General features: G+C 33.2%; 3 protein-coding genes across 3 annotated transcripts; 2 read left to right on the top strand and 1 right to left on the bottom strand.

Moving 5' to 3' along the window:
- The first annotated feature begins 227 nt into the window (after window positions 1–227).
- LOC149387982 (blue copper protein 1a-like) lies at window positions 228–2,509 on the top strand. The gene is made up of 3 exons (XM_089622298.1): window positions 228–245; window positions 1,695–1,746; window positions 2,130–2,509. Exons 1-3 carry the CDS (start codon window positions 228–230, stop codon window positions 2,507–2,509), a joined length of 450 nt encoding a protein of 149 aa, XP_089478424.1.
- A 1,472-nt stretch (window positions 2,510–3,981) lies between these two features.
- LOC149387981 (transcription factor ABORTED MICROSPORES-like) lies at window positions 3,982–7,538 on the bottom strand. Its single transcript, XM_089622297.1, has 8 exons — window positions 7,438–7,538; window positions 7,151–7,351; window positions 6,962–7,040; window positions 6,810–6,878; window positions 6,198–6,725; window positions 5,155–5,430; window positions 4,880–5,056; window positions 3,982–4,149 (listed from the first exon to the last, which is right to left on the bottom strand). The coding sequence occupies exons 1-8, from the start codon at window positions 7,536–7,538 to the stop codon at window positions 3,982–3,984; spliced, it is 1,599 nt and encodes a 532-aa protein (XP_089478423.1).
- A 5,329-nt stretch (window positions 7,539–12,867) lies between these two features.
- LOC149387980 (blue copper protein 1a-like) lies at window positions 12,868–15,147 on the top strand. The gene is made up of 3 exons (XM_089622296.1): window positions 12,868–12,885; window positions 14,333–14,384; window positions 14,768–15,147. Exons 1-3 carry the CDS (start codon window positions 12,868–12,870, stop codon window positions 15,145–15,147), a joined length of 450 nt encoding a protein of 149 aa, XP_089478422.1.
- Window positions 15,148–15,696: the final 549 nt, after the last annotated feature.

Below are 15,696 nucleotides of genomic sequence, written 5' to 3'. Positions count from 1 at the left end.
GACATAAGACCTAACTTGGGACTAAGACTATGGTTCTTGGGGATGATGTTCGGGCTTGAGTCCGATCTTGAAAAAATTTATATAAAAAAAAAGCTCAAGCATGAGGATGAACATGGCTCGTGCTCTTTCTCAAGGCAAGTGGAGGCCAAGACTCAAGCATGGCCCATACTCTTTTATGGGCGGTTGATCCCGAAGAGTGATATAAAACCTAACTTTGGACTACGACTATGGCCTTTGGGGATGAGGTACGGGCTTGAGCCCGAACTTTAAAAAATCTAAAAAAAAAGCTCAAAGCGTAATATTCACTTTCAATCCTTACAATATATTTTGTTTAATCTTAAAAATTATATCATCAATAATAAACTTAAATCAAAGTCTAAAAACATGTTTTATAAATAAAAATTATTCTTACAAAAAAAATAAAAGAAGAAGAATTGTTTTTATGTATAAGTATATATTTTATTTTAAAAAAAGAATATTTTATTTTAAAAATGAATATTTTATAGTCTATTCTAAAATGGTTGAGATAGGCTTGACTTTTTTTCAGGGTGTGAGGGCTCAAGCCCATGTAATTCCCTTAAACAAGCTTAATTCGGCCTTATTGTTTTTCAAGCCGGGCCATACCAGCTTAAAATCATTAATAAGAAGGTCGGGCTAGGCAGTCAACGGATGCCCCGACCCAATTGAGGTTATTATAATGGGAAACGATTTTTGGCATAACTCACGAGTGGGAACGATCCACCCCTGAGTTGACACGTGGCCACTAACTGCCACGTGTCAACTCACGAGCGGATCGTTCCCACTCGTGAGTTGTGCCAAATAGCATAACTCTATTATAATTGTTTTCTGCTTCATGCCATTAAGAGCCACATGTATAATGTTAGGAAGTCCCATCATTTTTTTTTTTGAAATGCTGCAGTGGGGATTGAGCCACATGTATAATGTTAGGAAGTCCCATCATTATCATTTAATTTTGTATCGTTTTTTTCTTTTCATTTTCTTATGTATTGTGACGGGTCAATTTCAAGTGGGTAATTTCTTATATAAAAAGTGCGTTTTGGAAATGACTAATTCTTTTCCACACACGTTATGTATAGTAGAATTTATAACCGAGTCGTAATTTGTAAACAATAAAGATATATAATTTTTACACTTCATCAGAAGAAAAAAAAAATCTTTCAATTAAATGAATAACGAAGAATAAAATAGTGAATGTGCCAAATGTACTATATGAATTTGAAAACAAATTCAAAAGAATTTAAACGAATCTTTACGATAAACTTGCGCAGTTTTATTGAACATTTCAAGAAAGAAACGCTATATTCATATTGCCTTTGAAATTGTCAAAAAAAAAAAAAAAACAATGGTAACTTACACTTCATTCACAATATATATATATTTTTTTTAAACAAACAAAAACAAAACAGAAAGTAAAACTAAAATTAAAAAAAAAAAAAAAAAAAAAAAAAAACAAGAACAAAAGTGTGTAACTGGACCAGAATGATCCAACGAATATTAAAATAATATAGGTAGTATCAAATTGTTTTTCACTAGATCTCAATTTCTTTCTTTTTTGGGCGAGACCCAGTTCTTCTTTCTTTCTTTCTTCAATTTTGGTACAAGTACAACACGCAATTTTCTGATCTAAATTATTTGTATATTAATCTTATCATTATTACTAAACAATTTTGCAGGCTTTCATCAAGTTGCAGGAACAAGTCATAGGAAACAATCAACCACAATCAAGTAGTGTACCTTTTATATATAAGCCATCGCTTTTTTCACAATCACTTCAAAATCAAATTAAGGTCTCGCCACAAAACCTCCAAGATATATCAAAAGAAAGTCATGAGAGAAAGAAATCCCCTCAACACCTTAAGTTTCTTATCATTAACCATAGTAATCTACACAACTTTGCTTGTGAAGTGTGTAAGATCTGAAGAGTTTGTTGTTGGCGATGAAGATGAATGGGACAGCCAGGGATATTATCTATCTTGGTCACAAAGCTAGAATTTCACTGTTGGTGATGTTCTAGGTATAATCCTTTTTCACACTTGAAAATCCATTTAGACATAGCAAAATCATGTGTTACAAAGTTTTTTATTTTATTTTTTGGGGTGTGTGTATAGTTTTCAAGTATGTTGAAGGGCAACACAACGTGTTCGAGGTAGGCGAAAGCACGTACAGATCGTGCGACTCGAGCGGGGTAGTTTTGTCGATGCACACGACCGGGAACGACAGAATCGAGTTGACTGAGGCGAGGAAATATTGGTTCATATGCGGCATCGTTAGTCATTGCCTCGGAGGAATGAGGTTCGGGATCGAAGTGGGGCGATCTCGTAATTCCACGGAAGATATTGTACCGAACGGTTCGCCATCTGGCGCACCACCACAGGTTACGGTGGCCCGGAACTCCAGTGATTGCTTGTTGAGCAAAGGCTTGGGAAATTGGGTTTTGTTTGTAACCTTTTTCGCTTTTCTGTTTGCTCAAATTTCACTACCGCTGTAAAGAAAATATAATGGTTTAAAGTGAATTTTTTTTAACTGTCGGTCTATTTTTAACTATTGGTAGCTATATCCGTTGGTGGATAGGGAAAAAAAGAGCAGTACATTGGTTTGTGTTAAATGGCTATCAAGAAGATGTAAAATACTTTTATGACCATAAGAATTTTTTGTAACACACTAGATTGGCTGTAGAATGCTATGGTGATATTTTTATTATTATTTTTTTTTAAATCAGATGGCGAAATTGAATTATATATGACACGGTAATGCGTGTGATCATGACATATATATATATATATAAATATATGCTATGGTGATATTAAATTTATTATTTTTTTTAAATCAGATGGCGAAATTGAATTATATATGACACGGTAACGCGTGTGATCATGACACACACACACATATATATATATATATATATATATATATATATATATATACACATCAAATTGTAGTTTAATGAAACTGTTAATCGCCTACATAATTTTTTCATATATAATTTTAAAGATAATAAAATGATAAATTGATTATACTTAAATTAACCTTATGCCCCCACCGATGCCGCTCTCTCTAGATCCGTAACCTTAACTGTCTCATTTGTCATCTGAAAGAGAGTGCAAATTACATAAGCTAACAATAGATCACTTCTCATTCTTATTTGGAAAGTGGAAGGATTGATTAATATGAAGGGATTTTACTATGAAAATAAATTTATTGTGTTGTTTGGTAGAGAGGAGGGAAAACAAAATGAAAGGATTGAAGCTTTCCGTGGCACCCACAAAAAAACTATCTCTCTCAATTTAGAAAGATCGAGAAAGACGGAAACAAAAAAATGAAAGTAAATAATACAAAATAATGGCAATTACATATATATAATTTAATACTATAATTATTATTGCAAAAATAATAGCAATTTAGTAATTTAAGTACACAAAATATCAACCATTCCTCTCTATTTTAGTTTATACCAAACAAACAAATGAATGGATTCTAATCTTTCATCACATTATACCAATCAACTTTTTAAAAATTTATAATTCACAATTTTCTTTTTCTTTCTCTTCCCTCCTTGTTACTCCATCCATTCAATTTTCTATCATCCCTACCAATCAAAAGCCTAGTTTTATATGACTTTTTTTTTTCTCAATGTTATAGTTTCATTTAATTTTCCGTTTACAGTTTCATTTAAAATAAGGCAATATCATCTTAAATTTAAAAATAAGATATTTATCGAATATTTGAAAGTTAGAGGTATATGTGTAATTTCTTCTCAGAAAGAAGGCTAGTAAGTCATTTCGCACCAGTAAAGCCTAAAATGACGTCTTACCAGCATATACATATCAATAACTAATTAAAGAAAATTAAGACCGAAAACAAACTAATAGAATAATGATTGTCAACAGATATTAGTTAAGGTGTACTGAATAATTAGAGAGAAACATCAATGATGTGAAATTATAAATAAATAAATAATCAGTAGGTTTGTTGGTGATGAAGGTGTTGTTGATAGTCAAGGAGACTTCCATTTCCATTTTCAGGGGGTTTAGACATGTCACACAATCCTCTTGATGGATTCCTTGTGAACTCCAACAAGATATCCCTCAAGTTATCAGCTTGGACTACCATTTTACTATCCTTCTTCTGCCACCCAAGAAACAAGAATAAAAACAAATGAAATTGATTTCATATCCCATTATAATAAGTAAGATATTGATAACTAGTTGTTACATTTTACAAAAAAAAAAAAAAAAGCAAATAACCACGTTTTATGATTTCACTGATGATAGGTAAAAATAAGACTATTTTAAAGATTTTGAAGGTTATTTGATTACTTTGCTATCAATAGCAAACTAAGTTACATATCAATCTGGTCACTCGCTTTTTTCTAATAAGTATTATTACTTATTTAATGAAACCATAGTACAGAAGAAGGAGAAAGGAATAAAAAAGAAAAGAAATGATTAAATATTTTTTAGTTGTGTTTGATATAGATGAGAGAAAAATGATAGATCTATGAATTATTTAGAAGTATATTTGCACAAAACAATATTTTTTCTTTTAAAATTGGAAGAATTAAAAATGTTGAGTCCGATAATTTCACAATACCTCCAAAACCTTCACCCTTTTTCTTTTTACCCTCTACCAAATAACTACAAATGTCATATTAATAATAAAAGAGAATCATCTCTCTCTCTCTCTCTCTCTCTCTCTCTCTCTCACACAAAAACTCAAACACAGCTTAAAACAAGATATCTAATTATAAACTACCATGTCTACGTCAAAACTCATAACTTGACAAATTAAAAACCAAAGCAATAATAATAATAATAACTTGTTTCACAAGAAATAAGAGTTAACCAAAGGAACATACCTCGACTTTGAGAACGTTAGACACAAGGTTTCTGAAGGTGGTGACATTGGCATTAGTGACTTCTAGTCCCAAAGAGTTCAGAGCCTCCAATAGCCTCACGAATCTCCCGGGCTTGTGCTCACAAAACACCTTCACATAGAACTCATTCCCATCTATTTGAGCCACTTCAACTTGGGGCTATATATAAATCATATTAAATAAACAAAAAAGTATTTAGTAAACATAATTGAGTATTGCCTTTAGAATTTATATATTTATTTACTACCAAACTCTACCTCCATTTGTGGCGCCTTGTCATTCGCAGTGGTATCAGAGTCGAGGTTTTGTTTCGATGCGGTTATCTCATTGTTACCCGATGCTTCAAAGGAATAAATGTTAGGGGACTCGGAATCGGCCCCAAAATTCAAAATCTCAGACTTGGGATTGTTTCTTTTTCCGTTTGCTCCGTCGATCACGGAAAGTTCCTCGAGCTCATCTTGAAGCTCTTTTTCTTGTCTTTTCAAGTCCTTCACGTACTCTATTGCGTCACGAAGAATCGAAGCCCTATCCAACTATTCGTCAACAAAAAAAAAAATATAAACAATGTGTACGGATGATCCAAGTTTAAATAACAATTAAGATTCTTTAAGTTACGAAATATGAGCACATCTATGTGGTATCAAATGGGACGACCGGATCGTTTTAAATGGTTTGGATAAATTGAGACCACCCCAATAAGAAAACAAAATTATGGAGCAATAAATCCATTTTGACCGTTTGTTCTAGCTTTAACCGTTTAAGACACGATAATTTTTATTTTAATAGTTTAACTAAAAAACATCTAAATTAAATAAATTATCATTAGTTGTGATGAAAAAAAAAAACATGCTGAAAATTAATATATTTAACTCAAACTCGATATATTCAGCACCAAATATTAAGTTCAAATGCACTAAAGTTAAACAAAAAATTATTGACAAAATGAAGTCTCGGAACAAGTCCGCAATCCGACCTATACATCAGTTTCAATATAGCAATATGAACTGGACTGTTTATTAAGAACGAATTTAAGATTAAAAAAAAAAGGGGGGACTAGATTAGTAACAATCATTTTGGTCTGATTTATGATTTTCAGATTATTTTTTCAAAGCCCTCAACAACGAATAAATAAAAATCGAGCTATTTTTTTTAACATTTAGTGAAAATAGTCATAAAACAAGTAAATTTCTAAATCCGAGTTTTATAAAATATTTAGGAGTAATTATTTTCTATGTTAATGGCAAGTACATATATAGTGAAAATAGTGATAAAAACAATGAGATGAAGTTGGTTTAATTACCTTGGAAATATTCGGAACTAAAGACCTAAGAGTGTAGAGCCTCTCGTTGAGCTTCTTTCTGCGCTTCCTTTCAGCGACAAGGTTTTTGCTCTGCGGCCCTTTCCCCGACGACGACTTTCTGCTTCCGTGCTGCTTATTCCCTTCGTTGTCTTCCTCGTCGCTGCAATCCGACATCGAGTTCGACCGTTCTTGCCCTCTCTTCGCTCCCTTGTCCTCCGCCTCCAAAAACGACGCCTCGTTTCTCGCCCCGAACTGCACTGGGATGTCGTACGGCGACAGGTTCAGCCCCTCGAACGCCGTCGCCGGCGACACCGGTGGCTTCTCTGCTGTCGCTGTCTCTGTTGTGGGGTCCACTATTTTGTCCGACTCGTCGTTCATGACGAACGCTCTCGACGATTGGATTATTTGATCGTTCATGTCGATGATGAAGCTTGCCGTCGTTGCGTCGTTTTGATGATGATCGAGTAGTGGCGGTGATATGTTGCATTGCGACGTTACGAAATCAATCACGTTTGGGTCTTCTGGTATCTGTGAAATAAAATAAATATGTATTAATTAGTTTGAAACATGTAATTCATATTCACGAATGTGTGTGACTGACTGTGAACATACTTGCTTGTTAACGAAAAGCTCAACCAACCCTCCTGCCATTGGAATCAAAACCCTGGTCCCACTACATTCCTGCAATATTACTATTAAGTTAGTAAATTCCTTTATCTACAATAAATATCGTTATAATTAATTATTTACTAGATAGAAGTAACCTCAAGAAAATGGGAGCCTGTGACACTAGAAGAGTTTAGCCAACTGGGCTGGTTTGATATCAACGTCTGTGCATAAATTCTGTTCATTTGGAGAGGAAAAAAGAAAAAGTCAAGTTATGATACAAAATCATTATCTGCATGCTAATAATGGTACTTAATAAGTGAAATGAATTTATAGTAAATACATACCCAGAGTCCAAAGGCATGGAAGTTGGCAATTGGAAAAGAAGGTCACAAGAGTTGGTTCTTGGGTGTTGAAACATGGTGTCTCTGCATGGAATGAGTGGCGAAACTGGGAAAAGAAGTTCTTCATCTCCACAATTATTGTTATTATTCGCTTCTTGTGAGGTTTCAGCCCCACCACAACAACAATTCATCCACTCAACAAATCTGTAACAATAAGACGCCATCAATAATGTCACAAATATAACATTTTAATCATATATATTTCTCTACTTGATTGATTTATATATAACCTTTGGTCTTCACTTAATTTCCATAGGACACAAAAGTCCCACCCTTTTGATCCCACGAGAGGTCTAAGACTTTCCATCATGTTTTGCATAAGCATGTACATATCACCTGCAATAAATAAATCAATGAGAATATTATCTACCACTAGCTAACCCTAATTATATACGCATTTTTTTTTTTTTTTGGTAATGAAAAACTTTGCTACCTCTTTTGGTTGAAGGAAGCAAGTAATAAAAGCATAGGCAGGTTGGAATAACAAGCAGAATATATAGGCAGCAGAAAATACAAAGGAAGACCTCCATATATATATATGTAAATGAGTATATATATGCGTATGTATATACATATATATATATATATGTGTATGTATGTATATATAATATATATATATGTGCCTACGGTGTGTGTTTGTGTGTACATACAAGAATGATAAATCTTCGAATCACTCTATGTATTGTAGACCCCACTTTCAAAACCAAAAGTACATAGCGAAAATCAGAAAATAGAGAAACAAACAAATTAAAAAGAAATCATAATATACATTAACCTCTTAAATTGCCATATGATATTGGTAGGTGAACTATAAGCATGGCATGAAAGACTGATTTTATTAACGAATTAAATATAAATAACACCCTCTATCCTTTGTCAATTAAGTATTCAAGGGTATACAAATTATCATTTAAAAAATAATTAAAATCAGAAAGTGATAGCAGGACCATATTGCATGACCTAAAAGTGTGGCGTTATACTTTAACAACCTTTAAGTTTTTCACTCGCTTGGGGATTAATTTTATATATTTCATGTCTCAACTACTCTCGAACTCTTGAACCCGAAACGGAAAAAAAAAAAAAAAAAAAAAAAAAACCGCGTAAGAAAAGTTCACAGAAGGAAACATATATATTATATTGAAGGCTTGAAATTTATAACTTTAACCCCGACTATATATAGACGAATTGGTATTAAGTTTTTCCAACTACTTTATATATGTCGCATGTCACGTTTTTCCTAAATCTAACTCTTTGATTTTATGCTTATGAACAAGTCTGAAATGGTGCTACGTTATTCATCCTAAATTGAAAAAATTTCCCCCTTTTGAGAATAAATTTCCTTTTATGTAACAAAACTTTATTCTCCTCCTTTTACTTTTTCTGTTAGAGAGTATACTTGAGAGACGAGAAGATAAGAGAGAGAAATAAATATATACATAAGAAAATAAAAAAAAAATATTTTTAGTTGGTAATGATGAGAGGGTGATATCTGCATGACCCAACTTATTGCCTACAAAACCCTAACTACCTTTGCTTTCGCTGAAGTTTTTTAATGTACATTTTGGCTTAATATTTTGTTTCATTTTCCAACTACTCTCTCAAGCTTTGTTTCGCATTTGGGAAACAATATACACATTAAAGTCTCTTCTTTTAGTTAGGTATAGTATAGTCTGTTATTAGTCTAGTTAATTAATTGACGATACACTTTCTTTGGGAAAAAAAAAAAAAAAAAAAAAACTATATCTGTTCCAAAGCACTATTTTTAGTATAATCAAATATTAAACAACAATCTTGCAACATATGTGTACATTCCTTATACATCTATATGTTATACATGGATCCGTATTGTTAGTGATTTTTCTGCACGTGAAAAGGCAAACGCTGATTTAATAATTATCATACGTGCAAATAACCTTGCTAGCTAACCAACATATAACAAAATTAATTTTTTTAGAACAATAAGTCATAAACGATGATATTGTCTAATGGTACTACTACATATATATAATACCGTTATTTATTTTTTCTGTAGTCAAAATTATAAATTGACCTCTTTTTAAACGTGATGATTGTTCTTTTTTTATTTTTATTTTTTATGTGAAAAATCTCCTATTACTTTTTTTTTTTTTTGAAACAGACCACCCCCAGGAACTCTTAGCTCATTCGTAAGAAGAGCTGGGGGGGGAATTCATTCAACAAGATCAAACGTCAAAGCGTTCCGCACAGGGGGCGGAACCTCCCCTGACTCACAAAACCCAAAAACTTCAGAATTCACAACCCATTTACAAAGGCTATGCAACTCCATTTAATGTCCTACTACACCACAAGAACTTAACATCAACAAACTCTTTTGCTAATTCTAAAGTTGAATTAAACAAAGGAATAACAGACTAAAAAGGGCTGTCTTTCGATCCCGCCAAGCTGTCCATGACGATTTTGTTATCACCCTCTATCTCCAAACGCCTGATGTTTCGGAATCTAGCCAAGAGCAAGGCCATCTGGACAGCCTTGAGTTCAGCTTCTGCAACAGAGTCCGCTTCGATACGGACTCTTTTAAGTGTGGGCCTTAAACTCTTTTTCCATTAAGAAAAACACTTTTAAGCTTAAAAAAGTTTGATGACATAAAAATTCTTGAAATACCCACTTTCCATAAATACCGATTTTTCAATATTAATTTCTCTAAAAAGAAATCCGGAAATAAACAAAATAAAACCTTAAATATGGCTATAACCTAAGAAAGAGTATTTAGTTATGACAATGAATATAGACTTTGAATCTTTTATAAACCTTTAAAAATTCAAATATTTTATTTCAGAACACAAAATCTTTTATTTAAAAAAACAAGAGTTCTTTAAAAAGAGGATTCACAACAAATCAGAACAAATTTATTTGATATCCTTATAAAGTAGGATTTTCAATCATAAAACAAATCCAATAAATTTTTTTAATTTATAACTGATCAAAGTAAATAAAATATTCCCATATAGAATATTATGAACATAGTCCATATTTCATCGAACCAATGAATCTAACTTTATTTTGATAATTACGAACATGTTCTTGAATAATTTTAGCTTTGAATGATCAAACATATCTCTTATATTTTGATAAAGGTTGTAAATCGAAAATCATGATTCTTGAGTCAAATGGTAAATTGGGAGAATCTAACTCTAGCTCTAATACCAATTGATGGAAAAACACGTTGATATTAAATACAAACAATCGCTCTAATACCAACTGTTGGTGAAGTACAAGTTATGGTATTAGATACAAACAATCGCTCCAATACCGATTGTTGGGTAAATTACTTCCACTAGGCGTTAATTACGGTTCTCATACGATCGTTTCAATACTTCTTATTGGGTACCAATATCTTAACCCTACAATATGTTTAGAATTGCGGAATAGAAGAAAATGCGAACGATCGCTAATCTTTAGTGTAAACAATAATTATCAGGATACTTAAAATCATTCAACAACAACAGATCTAATATAAGGCAACCAGAATAAAAACAATACCATAAGAGGAGTTCAGTTACATATATTTATGCTTATACATTTCTCGATATATATGAGCCCTAAGTATCGTTACTTCTCCAACAAAAGATTTTTTTTTATATGTACTTACTACGAAAATGCGCGTAGTCAATTGGTTATGGAATCAACTCTTAGATGAGTGAACATTGACCTTCTTTCAAGAATGCTGGATTCGTATTTGTGAATCATTTTCCGCTCGGATCATATTTGAATTCCCGAGACATACGTATTTAGGCATCTACAAGTAGGCATTACCGAATGAGTCAAAGAACTCAGTAATACAACCTAGAAGTCCGTGATCACTTCAGAATTTAGACCAGATCTCACTATGATCATTATAGCGACCTTGATTAGTGTGTCGTAACGGTGCTTAAATGATACACATATCAAATGTGTACAATGCTTCCCCCAAGTGATCAACATTTCACTTGTGTTCCACATATGTGATTTTAGATCCAGTTACGTGATTAATATATTCTAAAGTGATTTTATTTATTAAACTATCTATAGTATATTTTATTTGTTCTATTTATAAAATAATCATATCACACTAATTTGAATAAGATAAAAGTAAATCAGGAAATTGCATATTCTATGGTAAGCTGGAAAGCTATAAATAAGGGGTTGGGTAGTGCAAAAATCGCCCAACTAAGCCTTATTCCACACTACAAATTCAGCAACCCCTCTCCCTTTGGTCTGGATGTTTTTTTTCTCTCTCCCAAAGTTGGAAAATTCGTACATACCACTTCCCAAAGAAAGAAATAATTATTCTGACACCTCGCTGGAATAATAAGTGAGAAAAGAGTTGACCCACACCTTGGTCTCTGTTCTTCCGGAGATTACATATCTTAAAAGACTCTAGTTTCGATCAATAAACGAGCAATTGATGAACCGAAATATCCAAAGAGAAATGAGTCGCCGAGGAGTCCGAAATCTTGGAGATTCAAAGACCCAAAGAGCAAGGAGCCGCAGAAGAATTCCAAAAGCAAGGAGATCCAAAGCTAGGAGCGTGGAAGATCTATAACTGAGCCGAAATGTATGTATAATTAAATGGTCTTATGGTTTATCTTGATTACGCTTGTCTAAATATTTGATATGTTGTTGAATAATTTTGAGTATCCTAGTAATTATTGTTTACGTTGAATATTAGCGATTGTCCGCATCTTCTTCTATTCAACACTAGTAACCATATTCCAAAGGTTAAGAGATTGATTACCCTATAAGAAATACTGAAACGATTGTTCGTGTTCAATACATGGGAATGGTAATTAACGTCAGGGAAGTAATTTACCCATCAAATGGCATCAGAGCGATCGTTCGTGTCCGATACCAAACCTATATTCCCATCAATCGGTATCAGAACAATTTTTCGTGTTTAATACCAATTTGTAACTTCCCAACAATTGGTATCAGAGTTATTGTTCATGTTTGATACCAACTTGTGACTTCTCAACAATCGGTATTGGACCGATTGTTTGTGTTTGATACCAACATGTGACTTCCCAATAATAAGGCCCAACTTGGGACTAAGACTATGGTTCTTGGGCATGAGGTTCGGGTTTGAGTCCGAGCTTTAAAAAATTTATTCAATAAAAACTCAGGCATGGGGATGAGCATGGCCCGTACTCTTTCTCAAGCCAAGTGGAGGCCCAGATTGAAGCATGGCCCATGCTCTTTTATGGGGGGTTGGGATCGAGGAGTAACATAAGGCCCAACTTGGGACTAAGACTATGGTTCTTGGTGATGATGTTCGGGCTTGAGTCCGAGCTTTAAAAATTTGTATAAAAAGCTCAAGCCTATGGATGAGCATGGCCCGTGCTCTTTCTTAAGCCAAGTGGAGGCTTAGACTCAAGCATGGCCCGTGCTCTTTTATAGGCGGTTGAGCCCGATGAGTGACATAAGACCTAACTTGGGACTAAGACTATGGTTCTTGGGGATGATGTTCGGGCTTGAGTCCGATCTTGAAAAAATTTATATAAAAAAAAAAAGCTCAAGCATGAGGATGAACATGGCTCGTGCTCTTTCTCAAGGCAAGTGGAGGCCAAGACTCAAGCATGGCCCATACTCTTTTATGGGCGGTTGATCCCGAAGAGTGATATAAAACCTAACTTTGGACTACGACTATGGCCTTTGGGGATGAGGTACGGGCTTGAGCCCGAACTTTAAAAAATCTAAAAAAAAAGCTCAAAGCGTAATATTCACTTTCAATCCTTACAATATATTTTGTTTAATCTTAAAAATTATATCATCAATAATAAACTTAAATCAAAGTCTAAAAACATGTTTTATAAATAAAAATTATTCTTACAAAAAAAATAAAAGAAGAAGAATTGTTTTTATGTATAAGTATATATTTTATTTTAAAAAAGAATATTTTATTTTAAAAATGAATATTTTATAGTCTATTCTAAAATGGTTGAGATAGGCTTGACTTTTTTTCAGGGTGTGAGGGCTCAAGCCCATGTAATTCCCTTAAACAAGCTTAATTCGGCCTTATTGTTTTTCAAGCCGGGCCATACCAGCTTAAAATCATTAATAAGAAGGTCGGGCTAGGCAGTCAACGGATGCCCCGACCCAATTGAGGTTATTATAATGGGAAACGATTTTTGGCATAACTCACGAGTGAGAACGATCCACCCCTGAGTTGACACGTGGCCACTAACTGCCACGTGTCAACTCACGAGCGGATCGTTCCCACTCGTGAGTTGTGCCAAATAGCATAACTCTATTATAATTGCTTTCTGCTTCATGCCATTAAGAGCCACATGTATAATGTTAGGAAGTCCCATCATTTTTTTTTTGAAATGCTGCAGTGGGGATTGAGCCACATGTATAATGTTAGGAAGTCCCATCATTATCATTTAATTTTGTATCGTTTTTTTCTTTTCATTTTCTTATGTATTGTGACGGGTCAATTTCAAGTGGGTAATTTCTTATATAAAAAGTGCGTTTTGGAAATGACTAATTCTTTTCCACACACGTTATGTATAGTAGAATTTATAACCGAGTCGTAATTTGTAAACAATAAAGATATATAATTTTTACACTTCATCAGAAGAAAAAAAAAATCTTTCAATTAAATGAATAACGAAGAATAAAATAGTGAATGTGCCAAATGTACTATATGAATTTGAAAACAAATTCAAAAGAATTTAAACGAATCTTTACGATAAACTTGCGCAGTTTTATTGAACATTTCAAGAAAGAAACGCTATATTCATATTGCCTTTGAAATTGTCAAAAAAAAAAAAAAACAATGGTAACTTACACTTCATTCACAATATATATATTTTTTTTTAAACAAACAAAAACAAAACAGAAAGTAAAACTAAAATTAAAAAAAAAAAAAAAAAAAAAAAAAAAAACAAGAACAAAAGTGTGTAACTGGACCAGAATGATCCAACGAATATTAAAATAATATAGGTAGTATCAAATTGTTTTTCACTAGATCTCAATTTCTTTCTTTTTTGGGCGAGACCCAGTTCTTCTTTCTTTCTTTCTTCAATTTTGGTACAAGTACAACACGCAATTTTCTGATCTAAATTATTTGTATATTAATCTTATCATTATTACTAAACAATTTTGCAGGCTTTCATCAAGTTGCAGGAACAAGTCATAGGACACAATCAACCACAATCAAGTAGTGTACCTTTTATATATAAGCCATCGCTTTTTTCACAATCACTTCAAAATCAAATTAAGGTCTCGCCACAAAACCTCCAAGATATATCAAAAGAAAGTCATGAGAGAAAGAAATCCCCTCAACACCTTAAGTTTCTTATCATTAACCATAGTAATCTACACAACTTTGCTTGTGAAGTGTGTAAGATCTGAAGAGTTTGTTGTTGGCGATGAAGATGAATGGGACAGCCAGGGATATTATCTATCTTGGTCACAAAGCTAGAATTTCACTGTTGGTGATGTTCTAGGTATAATCCTTTTTCACACTTGAAAATCCATTTAGACATAGCAAAATCATGTGTTACAAAGTTTTTTATTTTATTTTTTGGGGTGTGTGTATAGTTTTCAAGTATGTTGAAGGGCAACACAACGTGTTCGAGGTAGGCGAAAGCACGTACAGATCGTGCGACTCGAGCGGGGTAGTTTTGTCGATGCACACGACCGGGAACGACAGAATCGAGTTGACTGAGGCGAGGAAATATTGGTTCATATGCGGCATCGTTAGTCATTGCCTCGGAGGAATGAGGTTCGGGATCGAAGTGGGGCGATCTCGTAATTCCACGGAAGATATTGTACCGAACGGTTCGCCATCTGGCGCACCACCACAGGTTACGGTGGCCCGGAACTCCAGTGATTGCTTGTTGAGCAAAGGCTTGGGAAATTGGGTTTTGTTTGTAACCTTTTTCGCTTTTCTGTTTGCTCAAATTTCACTACCGCTGTAAAGAAAATATAATGGTTTAAAGTGAATTTTTTTTAACTGTCGGTCTATTTTTAACTATTGGTAGCTATATCCGTTGGTGGATAGGGAAAAAAAGAGCAGTACATTGGTTTGTGTTAAATGGCTATCAAGAAGATGTAAAATACTTTTATGACCATAAGAATTTTTTGTAACACACTAGATTGGCTGTAGAATGCTATGGTGATATTTTTATTATTATTTTTTTTTAAATCAGATGGCGAAATTGAATTATATATGACACGGTAATGCGTGTGATCATGACATATATATATATATATATAAATATATGCTATGGTGATATTAAATTTATTATTTTTTTTAAATCAGATGGCGAAATTGAATTATATATGACACGGTAACGCGTGTGATCATGACACACACACATATATATATATATATATATACACATCAAATTGTAGTTTAATGAAACTGTTAATCGCCTACATAATTTTTTCATATATAATTTTAAAGATAATAAAATGATAAATTGATTATACTTAAATTAACCTTATGCCCCCACCGATGCCGCTCT

This window comes from Urtica dioica, chromosome 8, assembly GCF_054948205.1.
Source record: "Urtica dioica subsp. dioica isolate 48M chromosome 8, U.dioica_male_clone48M_v1_H2, whole genome shotgun sequence".
NCBI lineage: Eukaryota > Viridiplantae > Streptophyta > Magnoliopsida > Rosales > Urticaceae > Urtica > Urtica dioica.
Note: the sequence above shows the minus strand (reverse complement) of the source record. Positions and strands in the feature narration are given on the sequence as shown.